Source organism: Cotesia typhae, unplaced genomic scaffold (assembly GCF_013202065.1).
Source record: "Cotesia typhae breed Kobodo isofemale line unplaced genomic scaffold, CoteBio_Ctyphae contig_4, whole genome shotgun sequence".
In the NCBI taxonomy this organism is placed as follows: domain Eukaryota; kingdom Metazoa; phylum Arthropoda; class Insecta; order Hymenoptera; family Braconidae; genus Cotesia; species Cotesia typhae.
The window spans coordinates 8,515,684-8,538,283 of record NW_027423748.1 but is presented as its reverse complement, the minus strand read 5'-3'; the positions used below and the strand labels follow the sequence as shown (position 1 = coordinate 8,538,283).

At 28.7% G+C, this 22,600-nt stretch overlaps 3 protein-coding genes across 36 annotated transcripts in view; 2 read left to right on the top strand and 1 right to left on the bottom strand.

Moving 5' to 3' along the window:
• Positions 1 to 1,050: 1,050 nt before the first annotated feature.
• On the top strand, positions 1,051 to 3,981 carry LOC141527054 (E3 ubiquitin-protein ligase SIAH1). The gene is made up of 5 exons (XM_074242310.1): positions 1,051 to 2,146; positions 2,553 to 2,886; positions 2,999 to 3,238; positions 3,323 to 3,515; positions 3,653 to 3,981. Exons 2-5 carry the CDS (start codon positions 2,658 to 2,660, stop codon positions 3,828 to 3,830), a joined length of 840 nt encoding a protein of 279 aa, XP_074098411.1. The 5' UTR covers positions 1,051 to 2,146; positions 2,553 to 2,657; the 3' UTR covers positions 3,831 to 3,981.
• A 1,815-nt stretch (positions 3,982 to 5,796) lies between these two features.
• Positions 5,797 to 12,056, top strand: LOC141527398 (uncharacterized). The gene is made up of 3 exons (XM_074242837.1): positions 5,797 to 6,465; positions 6,750 to 6,811; positions 7,510 to 12,056. The coding sequence occupies exons 1-3, from the start codon at positions 5,910 to 5,912 to the stop codon at positions 10,843 to 10,845; spliced, it is 3,954 nt and encodes a 1,317-aa protein (XP_074098938.1). The 5' UTR covers positions 5,797 to 5,909; the 3' UTR covers positions 10,846 to 12,056.
• A 2,347-nt stretch (positions 12,057 to 14,403) lies between these two features.
• The window catches only part of LOC141527399 (uncharacterized), a 111,519-nt gene continuing 103,322 nt past the window's right edge, over positions 14,404 to 22,600 (bottom strand). For all 34 annotated transcript variants that reach the window (XM_074242860.1, XM_074242866.1, XM_074242870.1 and 31 more), the window contains 6 exons: positions 21,183 to 21,362; positions 19,594 to 20,578; positions 19,384 to 19,510; positions 18,872 to 19,212; positions 16,158 to 16,417; positions 14,404 to 15,511 (listed from right to left, as the gene is read on the bottom strand). In XM_074242860.1, the coding sequence (XP_074098961.1) occupies positions 15,498 to 15,511; positions 16,158 to 16,417; positions 18,872 to 19,212; positions 19,384 to 19,510; positions 19,594 to 20,578; positions 21,183 to 21,362 (1,907 nt within the window). In that variant the 3' untranslated portion in view covers positions 14,404 to 15,497. The remainder of the gene's footprint in view (positions 15,512 to 16,157; positions 16,418 to 18,871; positions 19,213 to 19,383; positions 19,511 to 19,593; positions 20,579 to 21,182; positions 21,363 to 22,600) is intronic.

The following is a 22,600-nucleotide window of genomic DNA, read 5'->3' as shown; positions in this document are numbered from 1 at the left end:
ATTTCGCGAGCCACCGCGCCCCTTTGTTCAGATCTCCCATCAATTATTTTCTCAAATAAATAAATAAATTGTTGTTGTAAATACTTACCCCGGGTTTTTTATTTTGCTTTTTATTTATTTATATATTATTGTTTATTCCTACGCTGCTCATTCTTGTAATTTATCTCTACTTTTTTATTAAATTGCAAATATTCGCGAATATTTATTTCTTGAAACTCCCGGCAGGGGTCACTTTTTTGAATTTGAATTTTGGCGCGAATTTTATCGCAAAGATTGTCGCGGCTTTTTTATGCTTTTAAATCAATAAATCTTATGTTTAAAATTAAATAAAGTTTTAAATTAGCATTTAAATAGATAAACGAAAAGTTTAAAAATAATAAATAATAAAAATCATATAAAAAAAAAATTAATTTTCATGAATAAATACAATATAAAGAAATAATTGTTTTAATTTGCTTTAACAAATAAATTATAGCAAAAAAAATCATTAAAAAAATGGACTTGTAGAAATTTTAATAAATTAAAAATGCAATTTTTTTTTAAATAATCTTTTAGAACAAATTTTTTGTTGAAGAAGATTAAAAAATTATAAAGTAACAGCTAAGTTTAATTTCACATATTTTAATCATTTGAATTTAGCGCTCTTTTTTTTTAAACCAATCAGCGCGTAAGTACTTTACCGACTGCTGATTTGTAAATAACTATATTTTGTTTGTAAACGAGCTTAAAAAAAAATTAATTTGAATTTACATTTTCACACTTATTCCCTTAATTATTATTATTATTATAGAAGTTAATAAATTTATCGTGTAATTTTCCAGTGCCTGTTGAAAATTTGCAAGCCTTTCAATACGTAAAAAAATTGTCAGTGTATGCGTTGATCTGGGAGCGAGTTCGACAATCCAATAAAATTTTTAGTATAGTAAAATAAAGTCAGGACAGTATATCTATATTTAACATCGACAATAAACATACAGTACATACAAACAGTAAAAAGTATGTGTACAATCTACAATGTAATAAGTATGAAAATAATTCTTTTTTTCATAAACTTTTGACGCGTTGCAGTGTTATTTTTCTAAAAATTAGAAAATTAAACACTCGTGCTCATTTCTGGTGTGGTATTGTAGCTTGTAATAAGTTTATTTGAATTTTCTGGTGATTTATAAATTCACGTAGTTAAATACCGTCACACAACTTTATTCTATACGATATATGTATAGATTATTCACATACACGCAGTCTACATACTGTAATAATTGCAAAAAGGATTTTAAAAGTACAAACGATTGCGTGTATTGTATATTGTGTATCGAACAAAAAATTAACGGACAATAAAACACGTAAACTGTAAACTGGCATTGTTTTAATTAATCGCGAAGCATATACCAGCGAGCAAGTAAACCTTAGCGCATACATAAACTTATTACACGCTAATAATATCTAATAATAATAATTTACGTGTGCTTTTAAAAATAACAATTGTTTAATTATATAAAAAATAAATTAAAAAATGATTAATTATTTTTCAGTTGCTGAAAGTGTGTGAATTGGTAATAGTTGTGTAAAAAAAAAATAAATCAATCGAAAAAAAATCTTATTTTATTGAAGGAATAATTATATCATCATCTGGAGTTATGTCGCTTTATTTATCATCGTGTAATGAGGACTCTTGCGCAATTAACTGACACCAAGAGTGGTCAGTGCAATAGCGATTGCGATGATATGAATTCGCTATGGAAATCATGATACAATAACCTCCAACTATTTTTTTGTTGTTACGATTGGAACTGCCTGCTATCCAGTCGAGTTTCGTTGCTGTCAAACCAACATCCAAGACTTGTTGAGGTTCACTTTAGTTTGCCGCTGTTTATTATGTTTATTTAATATAAAGTATTTGTGTTGTTTTAATGTATATAGTTATATCTATGGTGTGTCACGTGAAATTTTTACCATCGACGTACCCGTTGTCATCCTTAATGTATCGTTTAAATTCATCTGGTTATAAAAAATCCTCGGAATTAGAATCGATAGCTTATAAAAATTACATTCGTCCGTTTCATTGAAATTCAATGAAAATATTAGGACTTTGGTTATTCTTTTGTTTTGTTCAGTTATTTATTTAATTATTGGAGCTAATTTTATGGTAAGTTTTCTTATATTTTTTTTTTTCATAGTTATTTATTATGATATGAAAATAAATTCAGTTTTTGACTTTTTTTTTAATTTATTAAATTAGAACTAAAAATTATTTTTAAAAAATTAAACTTATAGTTTTTTAAATTATTTATAAATGAAATTTTTTTTTTATTGATTTGTAATAATTTTTTCAATGAAAAAAAAATTCAAAAAATTTTTACATGTGTTTATAAACTCAGTATTATTTATTTATTTATTATTATGATATTAAAATTATTTATAAATGAGCGAAAAAACAATATACATAAAAGCTGGGCGTTGTTTGTTCGCTTACCATTTATCAACTTCACCAAATATTTCATTTAATAATTAAATGTCAATATTAATTTAATCAATTCTACTGATTGTTTCAGATTTAAATAAAAGGATCAATTAAAAACTCAGGAGTTATAAATTAAGGAATAAAAAAGGGTCTGAAAATAAATCATAAGACAAAAAAAAAAAAAAAAAACCAGAAGATGTCTCAGTTGAATATAAGCAGCGGAAAACGTGGCCGAGGAGTAGCAAGTACTTCTGCAGCAGCAGTTTCTGCATCCAACAGCTCGACGGACTTGGCGAGCTTGTTCGAGTGCCCAGTCTGCTTTGAATATGTTTTGCCTCCTATTTTGCAGTGTCAGAGTGGTCACTTGGTTTGCAGTAATTGCAGACCCAAATTAACTTGTTGTCCTACTTGTCGAGGTCCATTAGGTCAGTATCAGTATTAGCATTAGTATTTGCAGAGAAATAATAGTTGCGCGTAAGAGTTAAAAACAAATGACCGTGAACTTGTCGTGTTAATTAAATTTGGTTATTTGTTTAGGTAACATTCGTAACCTTGCGATGGAAAAAGTTGCGAGTAACGTCATGTTTCCGTGCAAGTATTCAACGAGCGGATGCACAGTGTCGATGGTACATATAGAGAAGCCGGACCACGAAGATGCATGCGAATTCCGTCCTTACAGTTGTCCGTGTCCTGGTGCTTCATGCAAGTGGCAAGGCTCATTAGAGGAAGTCATGCCTCATCTTGTTATGAGTCATAAAAGTATTACTACATTACAAGGTGATTTTACTGGATTCACTGGATTTTATTAATTATTTATTTTATTAAAAAAATAGGTTCATTATTATTTTTTTTTTTTTAAAGGTGAAGATATTGTATTTTTGGCTACTGACATAAATCTCCCTGGTGCTGTCGATTGGGTTATGATGCAGTCATGTTTTGGTCATCACTTTATGCTTGTGCTAGAAAAGCAAGAAAAGTATGATGGCCATCAACAATTTTTTGCTATTGCACAGTTAATTGGATCTCGTAAACAAGCTGAAAATTTTTCATACAGGTATTTTTTTATCGTTTAATTTTTTTTTTTTATTTAATTAATTTTTAATTAAAGTTTAAGTTTTAAGATAAATTTTTTTTTTATTTTAATTATCATTATAATTAAAAAATAAAAAAAAAATAATTAATGTCATTCAGATTGGAACTTAATGGTAATCGACGACGATTGACATGGGAAGCGATGCCGAGATCGATTCATGAAGGTGTCTGTTGTGCGATTCTCGCTTCCGACTGCCTCGTTTTCGATACATCAATAGCACGACGTTTCGCTGACAACGGAAATTTAGCAATCAACGTTACGATATCCATGGTATAGATCGAAAATAATTAAAAATTAACAAAAAAAAAAACAAAACAAATAACTTTTACTCTCTCAGTAATAACAATAATAAGCGTTTAAACTTTAGTGAAATCTTTGGATGGAAATTATCCATATAATTATATTTCATACTTTTTACTAATAAAAATTTGAACATACTGGCAAAAAATAATTTTTAAAGTCTAAAAATTTTGAATCGCAAAAAAATTAATCTATTTTTTTTTTTTTTTTTCCCAAACCAACTAATGGATTTTAAATACTCAAATCGAGCTACTAGTTCTGCTGAAGAACAACGAAAAGTAAATTAAATTAATTTTGATTTATAAACAAGATATTAATTTAATTATTAAATATATTATTTACTATTATTATTGCTGTGAGTGTTACTGATAAAAGTCTAGACTGAATTGTACATTGTGGTTACAATAATACCAATAGTAATAGTCTATTATAACAATTACGATTATTATTATTTTTTTTATTACTACACTTTATTATTTTAATATTTTTTTCATTAAATTGAGTAATTTATAAATTATTCAATGTATTTAATTTAAAATTATGACACTTGAACTAGAACAAATATTTTGAATTTCTATGCATTGAAAATTAAATTATTAAAAATAAAACAAAACGCTTGTTTTAATAATTACCTAATTTAAGTTTAAAATTATTGTCGATAATTATTTAATTTAATTGTAGATTTAATTGTAACTGAATTGAACCAGCAGCTTATCGTACGAATAAATCACAGGTTAAATAATAATTAATAATTGTAATGATACATAAAATTTATATTTTTATTTTGATTGTGTAGATCTAGGTACGATGTGATAAATATTAATTATTAGCTAATTACAACGTCAACACTAAATTAGATAACGTAATCTGCTGTAATGTCTGATAGTTTTTTTTTAGCTTATCATTATTATTATTATTATTATTACACAAATAATTCAATAATTATTATTAATTAAATGACAAATATTATTTGTTTCAATATTTTGTTAATTATTCAACAGTTACACTTAATGATAAATGAATAGTTATTAATGTATGTTCATAGTATTTTGTAATTGTCTTGAAAATAATTTTTTGAACCCATATGAGTTGGTTATCAATTACTATTATTATTAATTAATTTATATAAAAAATAAAATGAAATAAAAGGTTGTAAAGACAATTGTTAGCATCGATTGTTATTTTTTTCCTTCATAATTTTAAATTTTTATTTGTGTGAATATTTTATTTTTTATTTTTTTTAGTGATTAGTAATTGTAAATACTCATTAATAATAAAACTGCAAATTAATGAATAGTTTTAGCCGATAAATTTATTTAATGTTTTATTTAGTATTGCATTTTTGAAAAATATATAAAAAAAATTAACAATTGAAAAAAAAATTAATTATCACAATTTTAAGAAATTTTCAAAAAAATTTATAAATTAAAAAATCCTTTCATGAAAATTAATGTAGCACATATTAAATAATTTAAAAAATTTTAAACAAATAAATTATTGCCAAAAATAATTTTTCAAACCAAATTTGTTAGTAAAAAAAAAAATTAAAAAATGGTCAAGACTTAACTTAAATGTCATACTAAATTAATATAAAAATACAGATTGTTTGTTAAAATTATAATAATACTGAAATAAACAGACATCTGTCAATTTCAGAATTTTTTTAACCAACAAATTTTCACAAAAAAAAAATCCACATGTCAAAATAAAAAAAAAAAAAAAAAAAAAAACAGTTTTTTTTTTAAATATTTTTTTGCACTAATTTATTTTTAAATTCACCAAAAATTTGACAGATGTCAGCTGATTTCATAAAAATTTAAATTGCAAATAAATTAATTAGAATAAAAATAATAGAATTGAAAGAGTTGATAAAAATGACTTAACTTTTTTACACTGACAATAATTGGTCGATTCTCATGTCGACGACAATGACAACCAATGAAAATGTTATAAAAGAAACGGCGGCAAGAATCGGACCAATAGGAGTCGTAATAGTAACCCATTTTCAATATTAAAGTATGACCTGTAGGTATTTGTAGAAACTAAACGGTGGTTATGAAAAGTAAAGGCAGCAGCAGTAGCGGACATAGCACACAGCAGCAAATCAAGATGGCATCCAAAGAGAGTACGAGTACCGTGTCAAAGGAGCAGCACGATGTCAATAGTGACTCCAAACAACACGTCAATCAGTTTATTAGCAATAAAGTGATATTTAACAAGACAGAGCTACACGACAAATTAATAAGTGACATAACTGACAAGTGTATTAGTGATGATTTAAATGTTAATAATAACAGTGTAATAACATCGTTGTCGAGCGGGACGCCCACGGAATTAACATTGGCGTCATCAACAACTACTAGACTATTTTCTTCCCAGCGCAATGACAGTGGATTTGTAAATTCACCTCCACGTAATTCCCAGTACAATTATCCCGATAATGATGAAGGCCCTGATCATCGAGATCTGCCTGATGGGACTGTCAACATTGCCGTAATGCCTCAGTTGCCGTTTGATACATCATCTCCCAACATTATGTCCGGTAATAGGAATCTTAAGGACGCAAATATATCTACGTCCCTTTCGCGTGCTAATACTACCGATTCTGATGGTAACTCTTTGTTTTTTTAATTCTACTTTGCTTTGCTTTACCACTAAACCTCTTTTTTACTCGATTTAGATTTTTGTATTATATATATATATATATATATATATATATATATATATATATATATATATATATATATATATATATATATATATTTTAGTTTTATAAATAATTCCCGTGTGTTGTTACTTGTTAGTTGGACTGTGTCTAATTTATCTACCTTATTATATTGTTTTATAGAACTTTAAGGAACTATTCGTTTGTTAATTATTTTATTTTTTTCACAGAATCCAATTGTGGAACTCCAAGAGAACCTGTTAAAACTTCACGAGATATTATTAATATACATGTGAGTAATTAATTTATTATTTTATTATTTTATAGTGTATTATACTACAATACACTATTTTTGATCTTCTTTATATTATTATGAAACCCTATTTTTACTGGATACAAACTTTAATTCATTTTTAATATTTTTAGACTTAACATATTATTAAAAAAATTACATGTAGAAAATAAAATTAAACATGTGCAATTTTAAAATTATTTATATATGTTTTTTTTAGTTAATTTATTAGAAAAATATCAAAAATTTTTATGAAAATTAAGTTAGCCAACATCCAAAAATGTTTAGAATTTTTTTTATTAATAAATTTATTACCAAATAATAAAAAAAAATTTTTTCCTCGGAAAAAATATTTCTGATCAAATTTTAAAAATAATAAATTAATAATTAAAAATATTCATTTATAATTTTGGATAAATTCCAATTCGTTATTTATTTTTTAATATTTAAAAAAAATATTTACATATATTTTTATTATTTAGAACAAATAATAATAAATAATCAATTAGTATTAAAAATTCATTTAAATAATTTTTAATTTCTGTACAATTTATTTTCGAATTCTTAATAATTTTATTATCAAATAAATTATAATTAAATAATAATTTGTAGAATTTACTACTTTTTTTTTTTCTTCAATAAATTTATTTCTAATAGCAAAAATATTAACCATATATTGTTTGATTGCATCATTACAGGTTGATACGACATTCAACGAACCGATGCCAGAAACAAGCATCCTCAGCAGCAAGCTTCCCACCGCGAAACCCTTGGAAAAAGACTGTGGAAACGTATCCAGCAAAACTCCGCAAATCGGCGAGAGTCCTCACAGCAGCGGAAACAACATCCTAACCAGCCCGCGAAGCCCCGACTACCCTCCTCGAGTACCAGCAAACCCACTTTCACCCGACACAACTTTCACATCAACCGAGAACTCAGTCCCAAGAACTCCAGTCGCCATGGAAGCCAAATACGCGACTAGTTCTCCAGAAAACCCTCCCTTAAAATCATCCGCCGAGCTTCCGAAGATCGACGAAAGTCCGCCGATTCCTCCAGAGAGTAAGATAAAAACCGAGCCTCCGGACTTGACCCCAAGAAATATCGACGAGGAAAAACCAGCGGTAGGACTTGACCAGAAAATAAAAGTAACCTGCGAGTCTCGTCCACCAGTGTCTTCATCTCCAACCTCGACAACGACCCTCACGCACCAGTCTCACCCTGAAAAAAGTTCGAGCGAGAAACGCAGCCGCAGCAGCGACAGACATCGCTGTTCCCGGTGCTACAAGCGCAGCAAAATAAAGCGAGCCAGCATTGGCGTGCAGTGTCGACGCGATCGCAACGCGACTCCGCTTCAGCTCCAGCGCAAAGATTCAGAATTCACTCACCCAGCCAACGTGAACCTTCGCCTCCATCTCGAGACAAAGAGCTGCAAATTACTGCAGCAGATAACCGGGATCGCGTCGATCAAGTACAATGAGGAGCTGGAAGGTCTCAAGTACCGAAAGTTCATTCACATAGAGCCTTATCCTAACGGAGGCGCTACCGTCGTTCATATGTACCAAGACGAGATCGACGGCTTGTCAAAGGAGCAAATGGACGAGCTCACCCAGGAGTTCTTCAAAGTAGTCTTCGGAGAGGATGAAAACGGCAATGCGCATCACGTTATGGGAATAGTTCACAATTCCGCAGCGTATTTGCCAGACTTGCTGGACCACATGGCGTACAATTACCCGACACTGACCGTAAAAAATGGAGTGCTTGGTCGCAACAGCGACATTGAGACCACGACTATGTTACAGTACAAAGAGCACGTGTACAAAGCCTACAACAACGGGACCGTGAGGTACGGACCGCTGCACCAGATCAGTCTCGTCGGGACCGTCCACGAGGAAGTCGGCGGATATTTTCCCGACTTGCTCCGAAGATTGGAGGAGAATCCCTTTCTAAGACTAACGATGCCCTGGGGCGCGATGTCGGTGGTAAAAATGGAGACTCCCCAAGAGTCCAATGATGGTCCGATTCTGTGGATCCGTCCGGGCGAGCAGCTAGTCCCTACCGCGGACATAAACAAGAGTCCGTGTAAAAGACGTAGAACGGGAATCAACGAACTGAGGAATCTCCAGTACTTGCCGAGGTTAAGCGAAGCAAGGGAGTACATGTTCGAAGACCGGACTCGTGCTCACGCGGATCATGTAGGTCATGGACTCGACCGGATGACCACCGCCGCGGTGGGAGTTCTAAAGGCTATCCACGGTGGCCAGCCCTCGGAGTACAACAGAATAACTAAAGACGTCGTCGCGTTTTACGCTGGAGACTTTCCGGAGCTGGTGGAACAGCTGCAGCTAGACTTGCACGAGCCTCCGATTTCGCAGTGCGTCCAGTGGATTGAAGACGCTAAATTGAATCAATTGAGAAGACAAGGCATTCGCTACGCTCGGATTAATTTGTATGACAATGATATTTATTTTTTACCGAGGAATATCATCCATCAGTTTCGCACCGTTTCCGCGGTGTCCAGCATCGCCTGGCATGTTAGGTTAAAACAGTATTACCCTGATGCAGTTACTAACTCCAGTGTGAGACACAATCGCTCGATACCGGAAAATAGCAGTCAATTTAAAGAAAAAACTGATTTGGTTGATGAGCAGAAGGAGAATGCTGATAGGCAGCACATGGCTGAAAAGAAGGCCAAGGAGAGGGCTGCTGAGTATCAAGGGAATCTTAAGAAGTCTGATCAGCATGGCAGGAAGCGTAATAAGAGTCGCGAAAGGCGCAGTCAGGATTGCAAGAGAAAGGAACGGAGAAATTCGACCAGTAAATTGGAGAAAGTTGGAGGCAAAGGTGATGATATTTCTATTTCTAGCAAAAGGAAGTCTACTGATGATGACAGGAGGTCTAGTAAGAAACACGATGACCGGCACCGACGGAGGTCGCTTAGTAAATCACGAAGGCGGAGTAGGTCTAGTGAGAAAAAGAAGAAAGAAGAGGGGAATAATTCTGGGAGTGAGGTCAAACCTTGCTTGCCTGAGCCTAAAGAGACGGAGACGAAAGAGAGGGAGGTTAAAGATGAAGAAGTTATTCAGCAAAGATGTGAGGCTGAAGATGTCAGGCTCGATGAAGAAACTAAGACCGCGAGACGCTCCGCGGGGAAGGAATACGCGACTGATGTTGTTGACGAAGCGTTGGAGATCGCTGTGTACAAATCTAAAACCGATGTTGAAGAAGTCTGCCAGTCGCTGAGGGACGGGGTCGCGGAGGCTTCCAAGGAAGTCGCTGAGAGAATTAAAAAGGAGTGTGCTGAGTTGGCGAAAAAGTCATATGAGGACAAGGAGAAGTTTGAGGAGCTCGAGAGGCTGCTGGTTGAAGAAACTATGACGGCGTTTACTTCCGAGAGGGAGTGTGCGACGGAAAACGCGCTCAAAGCGCTGGTAGAGATGGCCGAGGAGGAGGCCAAGGAACGGAATCGAGAAGTCGAGCCTGAAGTTGTTAAGAAGGTAGAGGAGAAGCAGGAAGTCAACCTTGAGTGGCGGCTGGAGAAACACAGGACCAAGGAGAACTCCAGGAAGTATGACAGGGACTCCAGGGACCGGCATAGAGAGAAAGATAGGGATAAAGAACGGAAGAGTAAGTCTACTAGCAACTCTCATACTTCTTCCTCTTCCTCGCCTTCTTCGTCGTCCAGCTCTTCGGTGACTAAGTCTAAAGACGACTCCAGGAGTTCTAAGGATAAAAAGCGCGAATCTCATCGGCATGAGAAGGATTATCACAGGAAGAGCTCCCACAGAAGCTCTACATTGCAGTCGAATTCCAGTCACAAGAGGAAACAGAGCTCCAGAGATGGACACAAGGATTCTAAAAGGATTTGCACTGAGTCTGATAGGCAGGCTAGTGTCATTGGTGTTAATAATAGTACCAGCGGTAGTGGGAATGTTAGTACTACCACCAGTTTAACGATGTCTTCGGTTACTTTATCTTCGGGGGGAAAAGAAGATGCTCCGAGTGCTAGTAGCAATGGTAATTTTAATGCTACGTGAATTTTTACAAGTTTTGTGGAATTAATTATTTTTAATTATTTTGAGCGATCAAAGTTTATTGTGACGAATTTTCACTTGTGTGGTTATTGTTGAACAATAAAAAAACACAATTGTGATGATTATTAATTACAATTAAAAATTATTATTTATTAGATTAAGGGGATCTGGTGGTCTAGCGGCCAAAAATTTAAGATATTTTAAAAAATTGTATTTTTATATCAAGTTTATGACTTAATGATTTCAAATTTTTATTACACTTATTCTATGACTTATCAATTACACAGAAAGAACAAGATAACACTGGGTATCATCCCAGATTAAAATTAGTATAATCCAGATATCATTCAGTATAATCTAGATTACAATGAATATTATCCAGATATCACCCAGTATAATCTGGATTATACTAGCTGCTATATGATATTTCTTTTTTTTTTCACCTCAAATATCACTGAGTATAATCTGGGATGATATCCAGTGTTATCTTGTTCTTTCCGTGTAGTTGATAAGTAATAGAATAAGTGTAATAAAAATTTGAAAGCATTAGTCATTACCTTCATGGCGAAATAAAATTTTTAAAATAGTTTAAATAAAAGGTTTTTAGACCACCAGGGTTCCCTTAAGTTATGATTGAAAAGTATTGATTGGAAATACATTTATTTTATTAATATTATTATTTTAATGATAAATATTATTGAAATTAATATTTTTCGTTTGTAAATATTTGAATTATTGGTGTGATTAATATGTTTCTTAAATATTTAATATTTATTTGATCTATTTAGTAGAAAGTCATAAATTGTTTATTTTCATGATATTAATATTTTGAGGCTTTATTATTACTATTATTATTATTATCATTAATTATTACTTAACGTTAACTATGTGGGATTTAATTTATATATTATATATTATTATTTTATTTTATTTTATTTTATAAGCTTAATAATTAATTTGAATTATTAAAAATCAAAAATTTTAATTAAATAAAAATTATAATATCAAAATTTATTAAATTAGTTGAAATAAAAATTAAAGATCAATGAGAAGAAAAAAAAATTATCTGAGAGAAAAATATATCAAAGTACGAGTACACGCACCAATAAACTTTATAATTAAAAAAAAAAAAAAAAAAAAGTAATAATAATTGAGGTAAAAGACTCAGTTATTGATACTTGCAATTTTATTTTAATTAAAAAAAAAAAAACAAATCAAATTTAATAAATTAATAAATCTAATTTTTGAATTACAAATTTTTAAATAATTGGTTTTTTAAAAAAATTTTATTTTTTTAATTAGAAAAAAAATTGCAAGTGTCTAACAACTAGGCCAGTGTCAATAACTGGGTCTTTTAATTTAGTAAAAAATATAATAACTCATAATTTTATTTAAATAAATAAATATGAGAGTTGTTATTAATGTTTACTTATTTGAAAATTAATTTAGAAGTTTTGAGTGAATTTATTATTGTATTGTAGATAGTATATATAAGATATATTTGCACATGTAATACACTCAACAATAATTGTAATAATTTTAAGGTAAATAATAATGAGAAAAAGCGGAAGGGAGGAAGGTTTAAAGGGGGAAAAAAAAAAAAAAAAAAAAAAAAAAAAACTAATTATCAATTGGAATTGAATTAGCGTGTATATTTTTGTAAATATAATTATAGACTACGATGTTGAGTACCCAGATAAAAAAAAATATATATATATTGATTAAAATAAAAATATATATATTGAAAAATAGACAGAACTTGGATACTGAAATAAAAAGAGATATATTATTGAAAATAAGCGCGACAGCGCTACATCTTGCTTAATGAATTATTTTTCATTTAACATTTATTACTTAACTTTAATTAGTTTATCGGTTTTATTTCAAATAGAAAGTACGATAGTATAAATACTATTTAAAAATACAATAATACAAAACGTTTAAGTGAACGTGGATCTACGTGTTGTGTTATGACAATTAAAATTGTAATAATTGATAATTATAAGATTATAGAGATTGTAAGTAGTTTTACATATTGTACTCTTTCAACACCATATTTAGATGACACGCATTCCACCATCTAAGTTTTTAATAAAACAAATAAAAATATAAATTACTTTATCATATAATTTTTGTATTTATTTCACCTAAACCTTTTATATGATAAGAATAATTAGCTAGAAAAAAAAAATTTCCGTTTTTATTAAATAATAAATTTTGTTAAATTGCTCTGTACTTTTTTAAATATTGACGTTTTTAAAGATATAAGCCCATCCTGATGTTACAATCATCAAGAGCTTTCATTAGAGTACCCACATGCATTTTTGATATATTTTTCATATATACATATATATAATATATATAAATATATAAAAAATTGATGTGGGTACTCAAATGAAAGGTCTCGATGCGTGTAACATTGGGATGAGCTTATATCTTTAAAAATGTCAATAATTCACAAGATTAACCATAAACTCCCATTTTATCATATAAATACACTGACCAAAAAATTTTGCTTATTTTCTTAATAATATAAATAAATATTTAAAAAAAGTAACTTACCTTTAAAATTAGCCGCACTTAATCAATTTTTTTCTTCCATTAAATACTCTTAAAAAAATTCTAAAATAATAAGATAGAATTGTAATTGAACCTCGATTTTTATTAGTTAAATTATTACAGTTTATGATTTATAAAATACAAAAAAAAAACAACAGTATGCATTTTATCAGTATAATTGTCAATTACAATGAAAATTTAGAAAAAAAAAAAAAAAACTAACTATAACTAGCCTTATTATATTAATCATATTCCTTTAATTAAATCACTTGGATTTCTATTTGAAATTAATTTACAAAATCAATATTTATTTTATCTATTATTTAGTAATTATTACATAAATGAAATACATTATAAACATTAGATTTCAATTATACTTAATATTTGTTTTTGTTTTATAAAAAGTTTACATAAATGTTTCTCCCGTACAATTAATAAATAAACTAATACAAAATATATGATAATTATCGTAATCATTATTATTATTTATATTATTATTATCATCAATATTTAAATTCAAGGTTGCTGAAAATTGCGATATAAAATTCAAATAATTACATTTTAATCTTTTTTATTTTATTTTATTTATTACATAATAATAATAAATATAATAATAATAATAATAATAATAATAATAATAATAATAATAATAATAATAATTACAATTGATAATAAATATCCGCTGATTAAATTCTTGTAAATAATTAGCGTGAGGTCATATAATATAATTAGGCCATTATAATAACGAAATTAGGACAAAATAATAACGAGAAATAATAACTGATCATGCAAAAAAAAAACTAGTAATTAAAGAGCAAATTCATGCCACTATTACTTCAAATAATTTATTTAAACTCAATTGAAAAAAAAATCTAGTACCTAACAATTATTACTTGTTATTATAATTATTATTGAAATCATCAGACAAAATCAAATGACTATATAATTATTTTCCGTAAATTATCATGGAAAAAAAAAGGTTTAAGATCACTTGACTAGTGAGCGCAGGCCCTAAATACGTACGGAAGAAATAATTATTAGTTTTTTTTTTTTTTTATTTTTTAGTTTTTTATAGAACATCTCTATAAGTTTTTATTTAAACTTTAAATGGACACAATATAAGTTGCTATTAGACATTACTTCCACATTTAATATCTAAACAATTTTTTTTTTTAATGATAAATTTATTTTATTTTATTAATTATTATTATAGCTGATACAATGAAAGTCATGATTAATTGTGCAATGTTGTGTGAAATTATTTGGCTAACAATTTTTTTTTTTTTCTTCAATTATTTCAAATAAGCTTTCACAAAAATTAATAATTATGACAAACAATTAGACAATTAATAAACCTGAAATAACATTTATTTTTATACACTAAAATACAGATTTATTTACTGATGATTTTTAATTATTAATATCTAAATATATTTTTTAATAATTTTTATTTTTATTATTATTATATAAATAGACGTATTTTTTCGAAATTAAAAAAATAGGAACAAACAAATAAATTTATCTAGTTAGTGTGTCATTAAGCATACAATAATATAACGAGTTGTTTTTTTTTTTTTTTTTTTTTTTTTTTTTTCCAAACTATTTTGCCACTTATACAATAATTAATAATTAATAATTAATAATATTTGTTTTAATTAACGTTAAATATTATTTTACATATCTTCATTACCATTAAATATATATTTTAATCGCATGATCGTGTTATTGTAATAGTAATTCAATTTTAGTTATATATTCCAGGAGGGCAACTGCTTGCAAGGCTTCATTCATCGTATTTATTATTATTTTTCATTTTTCTTCGGCTGGACCCCGTCAAACTGGCTAAAATTCTATCATTTATTTACATCTATATTTTATTCACTCTCTTTTTCTATTAATATTAGTTGTTATTTATCATTTATTATTTAGTAGTAGTATCTTTATTTGCTCTGTCGCTCTGCAAGAGTCTTATAATTATCTTCCGTTCTTTCTTCTTTGTTTTTTTATTCTTCTTTCACCTTTGTATTCAGTTAATACCTAATGCTTGCTTTGTAGCAAGCTGGTAATTTTACTTTTTAATTGATCTTAGACTTATTTTAGGAGAGAAGATCTGTAACAGAAAAATCATTATTTTTTTTTTATATACTTTAATTTTTAAATTAATTAATTACTAGCAATAATGACATTTTATAAGATATAAGCTCATCCGGATGTTACACTCATCAAGAGCTTTCATTTGAGTACCCACATGCATTTTTGATATATTTTTTATATATACATATATATAAATATATAAATATATGAAATATATGAAAAATTGATGTGGGTACTCAAATGAAAGCTCTTGATGAGTGTAACATCCCGATGAGCTTATATCTTAAAAAATGTCAGTAGTTGACAAAATACAAGGTCAGTTCTTAATCATTGACATTTTTAAAGATATAAGCTCATCCCGATGTTACACACACCAAGACGTTTCATTTGAGTACCCACATGCATTTTTGATATATTTTTCATATATACATATATATAATATATATAAATATATGAAAAATTGATGTGGGTATTCAAATGAAAGGTCTCGATGAGTGTAATGTCAGTGTGAGTTTATATCTTTAAAAATGTCAATAGTTCACAAGATACAAGGTCATTTCTTAATTATTTAAAATAATATATTTTTAATTGATTAAAATTTTTTTGATAAATTTTTCTTCTTAATTAATTTAAATTTAAAATTAAAAAAATTATAAATTTACCTGGTAGTTGATTATCCTGGGTCTTATTATTGGTGAAAGCATCTGAGAACGGATTGGTATTGGCATTATTAGGAGATACAGGCATAAATGGATTGACGACCATCGGCGTGAATGGCATTGCCGTTGGGTTCAAATTAGAATTAAGTGTATCTTCATTTGAAATATTTGAAGTTAAATCAAATATTGTTCCGGCACTGTTATTACTCAGAGTGTCAAACTCTGATAAGTCTAACAGGTTGTTCGTGACGTTGTTCTGCTTTCTATAATAAAAATAGTTACCAAAAAATAGTAATAGTAATAATTATATTAACAATAACAAAACTTCACTATGTACAGCCTTTTTCAATACTTACTAATTCTAATTTCATTTTAATTTTATTTTTTATTTTACCTTTTATATCTTTAGAAAATTTTCCAGACATTAATCGTCAAATGTGTACACGGCAAAAGTAGACAGAAGTTGACAAAATTAAAAAAAAATAACTATTTTTCCAGTTAATGACCAATAGTCCCAATTTATTAATTAAAATTTTTCTATTTTACGGCTGTACAATCTGGTTTGTTAATTTAAATTAGATTTACAGTTTAAAAATTAATAGTAATATTTTTTTTTTAATTAATAATAATTGTACAGTTTCAACCAAAACCAATTTTAGTAATTAATTATTAATAAAAAAAAAAAAAAATCTTATTTATAAATAATTAAAATTACAATCTAAAATACAAGAGAATAAATTACAGTAGGCATAAATTTTATGATAATAAAAATAATAGACACCTTAAAATTAAAAAAAATTAAAAAAATTTATCGGAACGTGGTCAATAAGTAGAACGTTTATTCAAAAATAGACAAATTTCGAATAAGAAAATAGTAGCAAAAACTACAAAAAAAATTGATTAATATTAATAGTAATAATAATAATAATAATAGTATTATTGCATGCAATTATGAGCAAAGCATTAAGGCATTTAAAGGCTCAAAGCATCGAGGAAAAAGAGTACTCAGTAAAATCAATCAATTAAATATTTATCCAAGCGCTAGAAAAATTGGAAAAATCTAAAGACTGATTTTAAAATTATAACTTAAATAAATAAAAATTAACTTTACTGAGTTATCGTGAAATTATATACAATTTATTTGTAATTAACTTGTTTATGCTATTCATCTCTCTTTACATTATTTACATTATTATTTGTCAAGTTCAACATTAAACCATTGTTAGCAATATATTTTAAATAATTATTTAATTAATCGCTTGCTAGAAAATTATCGACAGACATTAATAAACATTTCTTTAATTCAACCGTAACTACACAAAATTATTTTTTTCTTCAGATACTTTACCTAATTCGCAGATAAATATAAATTATAAAATATATATTGTAATGTATTTATATTTATAATTGTTAATGTTAGTTTAATTTTTATAATATAGTAATTATAATAATTATTCTTTACAATGGCATTAAAGTAACACACACACTCGAAAATTTTTGATTTTTCAACATCATTCATGCTCGTCAACTCCCCCACTACTTTTGCAATGTACTCTCGCTTTTTATATTTATTTATTCTATAAAGTAACGAGCCACTCATATATTAATCAATAAATAGGCAGTTATTATTATTATATTTATATATTTTGAACATAAACAAATGTTCATTATTTTTCGAGCATGAAAACTCTTAATAAATGATTGTATACGGAAAAAATAAGATGACACTTGATATCATCCCAGATTATACTCAATGATATCTGGATTATACTCATTATAATCTGGATTATACTCATTGTAATCTGGGATGATATTCAGTGTTATTTTGTTTTTACCGTGTACTGCAAATTAGCCGACATTTAACTTTTTTTCTACAAATTATAAAAAAAAAAAATTCAATTAAATTAAATCAAACTGAAAAGATTGAAAAAAAATTTTTTTTTTTTGGAAAATAATGAAAAAAAAAAAAAAAATTAAATGTCGGCTTATTTAAAATTACTAAAAATAGCAGACACTTGAAAATTTAAAGAAATTTTGAAAGAATTTACATGAATTTAAAAAAAATGAAAATATAAAAAAATAAGTCTGCTATTTAAAGTTTTTTTTAATTTGGCTCGATTAACTATCATAAATATTTATATGCTAACTTACATTTATTCAATAAACACAATAATAAATATTAAATGAACACAAATAACCGTGAGTTTAGCAGTGAAGTGTAAGCTCAATTAATAATTAATAATAAAACCTGTGCGCAATAATAATAATAATAATAATAATAATAATAATAATAATAATAATAAGAATTTAAATTGAAATTTTAGCATAGAGCAGGAACTATCGCGACAATAAAGTGCCATTATATTTACTCATTACTCATTATTCCAATAATATATCCAGTATTATATTAGCAATTAAAAATAATCGATAGCCTAATTAATACAGAATCGCCAAAAAATTATTTCGGTAGTGATTGACTCGTATACAAATGAATTAGCGGTTTGATAATTAATAAAAAATATAAGTGTGTGTTAGTAAACACTTGTTACTAAAAAAAAAGCGCGGAAATATTTTTTTTTATACATATTATTAATTGTGATAGTAATAATTAATAATTTTAGAATGTATAATAACACTGTTGTATGTTTTTAATAGAAATAATTTAGTATTTAGTATGATCTGTGAAAGGTATTTGTTTTGTCCTGTTAAATACTTACACAGTAGCATTGTCGAGAGTAATCTGGGAGTTGATGCCATTGCCGTGGTTATTCGTATGATGGCCGTTTAATTCTTCGACGTTGCCCTGATTGTTTTCTAAGAGCGTCGCTGTCTTGTTGTTTGAATTATTAATGCCATTGCTGTGTGTGCCATTGCGCACAATATTGTCTGGTGGAGCTGTTGGGCTATTGTTACCAGAACGATGATCTTGCTGCTCGGAGGTGATAAACTGCTGAGTTGCCTCTGAGATAAGACTCGCGGTCATGACGTCCTCAACTTTGTTGCCTGGTACTGCTTTGTTTTCCTCGTTAGGGCTGTCGTCCTTTGATTTATCTCCATCCTGTGTAATAAAATATGTTTGTATTAAATAGTATCTAATTTCATCTTTTAGGAGAGACTTTTAGGCAAAAAAATTTTTTTTTATTTTTGAAAATAAAAAAAAAAATAATTTTAAGTCTTTATAACTTTTTCTCTAATTCTCTTCTTCAGTATAGAAAAAACAAATCATTACCTTAGTAGGAGTGTTTGCTTGATTATTCCCTCCACGTGTTCGTTTCATAATAGCTTCGACTCGTTTGCGTCTCGCAATTCTCTCCTCCTCTTCTTTTTTAAGCCGCTCGACCATTTCAAGTCTTTGTCTAAAGAAGAAAAAAAAAAAAAACAATCAAATTAGCTCTAAATGTATTCCAAGAAAGACCTAGACAAAAAAAAAAGCAATTACTTTTCCGCTTCCTCGCGAGCTTTGCGATCAGCTTCTTCTTTCTCGAGCTTCTGACGAGCCTCTTCCTCACGCCTCTTGCGCTCCTCTTCTTCACGCCTCTGGGCGTCCTCGATGGCCTGTTGAAGCCGAAGTTCCTCAGCAAGACGAGCTTCGTTCGCAAGACGAGTAGCTTCTTCCTCTAGACGTCGCTGCTCCTCTTCTTCAGCACGCAATCGTTCCTCTTCAAGTCTCGCCTCTTCTTCCAGTCGTTGACGCTCGAGTTCAGCCTCGCGCTCAGCCTGTTCACGTGCCAGTCTTCTGCGTTCAGCCAGCGCAGCCTTAGCTTCGTCCTCGGTGGTGATACGGATCTTGGCAATCATCGAAGCGGACATGTCAACAGCTTCCTCACTCAGTCCCTCGTCAGCGGACTTCTTATCAGCGACTTCGTGGTTATCTTTCTTCTCTTTCTCCTTTTCTTCCTTGAGAGAAATGTTTCCATTAGAAGCCGGCTCTGCTTTTTGGGCTGGACTGACAGAGTTGGACTGGCTGAGCTCCGGCTGCCGGATTGTTTCAATAACTTTGCCTGTCATCTCGGTGACACCTTGGGATTTTTCATTTCCCATGTCCTTCTTCTCCTCCTCGTGCTCCATCTCAGACCGAAGCTCCAGCTCCGGTTGTTTGTCTTCAGCGGTTTTAATCACTGCGATCTCATGTTGAACAAGCTGTTCTTCCTTACTGTCGTTTATTTTTATTATCTCCTGAGTGTCTTGTCTTATCAGAGACAGAGGCGGTTGCTCAGCACCAGGACTCTGGAGCGGTGTTGCCTTCGGAGTTATGCGTGGTGACGCACGAGCGCTCTTAATCAATCTGTCACCGGGCTTCTTTATTATTTCTTTCTCGGTGCTACTTGCACGAGGAGTTGAAGATGACGACGGTTTCTTTGGAGTTGAGTGGACCTTTGGCAGTGGTGGCTTTGAATCTTTAGATTTTGCTTCACCTGATACATCTGAAAAAAATTTTTTTTTTTTATTAATTGATTGTTTAGTTTTTGGTTTTGATTAAAATTATTATTTTGCTGGTCTGATTCCAAACAGGCTTGATATTTTTTTTTTCTTATTAAATCCAAAAAGATTTTTTAAAATAATGTGAAGAATAATAATTCTATATAGAATTTCGATATAAATTTTAAGCATAATTTTTTTGAAAAATTTGATATTAAATTAAAGAAGAAATAAATTTTTTCCTAATATTCTTAAAAATAAAAAACTAAAGGTATTTTTTTTTAATATTAAATTTTCTTTAAAAAAAAAAAAAAAAAAAAAAATAATTTTTTTTTGGTTTTAAAATTTCCAAAAAAATATTAAAAAATAAATTTACCTGTTTGGTATCAAACTTAATTTGTATTTACATGTGCAATAGCTCGAAGTAAATAATCAAAAAAATTATATAAAGATTAAATAGCAAAAATAAATTGTAATTTAATAAATAATTAAATGAAATAAATATTTAATTGTCGTGTGATGTATCTATAAAATCAGTGTAATAGATTTATATTTATCTATGTATTTTTTTTTTTTTTTTTTTTTTTTTGTTATAAAAGCCATGCTCACTGTGTCGATCTGTGACAGTAACGCCAGTTCCGGCAATAGAAGCGGGTCGCGGACGTCGCGGAGTTGATGTGCGAGGACGTAGATTGACGTTACTACTGGCCACGCTGCTGTTGCTCTGTTGGCTCATGGAACTGTGAGGTCGTGATGGACTGTTTGGTGTCACTTCACCGCTGCGGATACCTATGCAACCCATTTTTCATTCCCGATAAAGATTTTATTTTATTTTATTTATTTTAGTTTTGTTAATTTAATTTAGTCACCCTCAAGTAAATTGAGGCATCCAAAAATCGAAAACATTTTAGTAGATTTATTATTGATACTCTATTTTATAATAATAATAATAATTATAATAATAATGATGATGATGATGATGATGATAATAGTAATGAAAATGAGGATGAGAATGCGAATAAAATCCATCACCAATAGCGACTATGAACGAGTTAAAAAATTTGGCAACTCGCCCGCTCCAATAAAAATGTCACCGTATAATGTGAAGCAATTATTGAAATTATATTACTTGTAGAAGACTGTGTAAAATAATAAGTTTTTTCAAAAATAAAAAAAAAATAAAATAAGTTTTTTTGTAAAATAATTAATAGAAATAAATAAATGATAATAGTAATACAGATTGCACATCAAATACAAGTATATAATTTCAGTTTGTTTTATTTTATTTCTTATTAATTATTTACAGTTACATGTACAGCTTACCGGATGCAGTTGGGTTTTTATTACCGTGTCCTTCACCGTAGAAAAGCACGTCTTGATGAGTCAAGAGCATTGGTGCTAAGTTTTTTTGTTAGTCAATTATTTAAAGCATGATTAGTGGGGTTTTAATATCTTATAAATTCCAAGTCTTATTTATAATTATAATAATTAATTTTTTTTTTGTTAGAAAAGTTTGAAAGAAATTAGTAGTAAAGTGCATTAATTTATTTTAATTAATATTTTTTTTTATGAAAAAAGAGAAAGTAGATTTAGATTATTATAAAGAAGAAATAATTTAAAATATTTAGAAATTTTTTGTTGGGGAATTTTTTATTAAAAATTATTTTATTTATTTAAAACAAAATTTTAATTTTTTGTTTTTGCAAAAATTAAAAAAAAAATCCCGATTAATCATTTTTAACTCTAATTGACAAACAAATAATAAAATAAATAAATAATATGATATGATGCATGCATAAGTACTTGCGTTCCCAACTCCTCGGTGTTATTTACCATAAAATTAATTAATAAATTTAACATTATATACATCAATAATTAATGAATTAACAACTTAACAATAATAAGTAGCTTTTATAGCAATAATAGCAATTAATGAATAATTAACATCGGTAATTAAAAATTTAATTACTGTCTATTTAGTGTAGGATTTAATAGCCTAGCTGGCCGGCAGTAGCTGGGGTATTTAC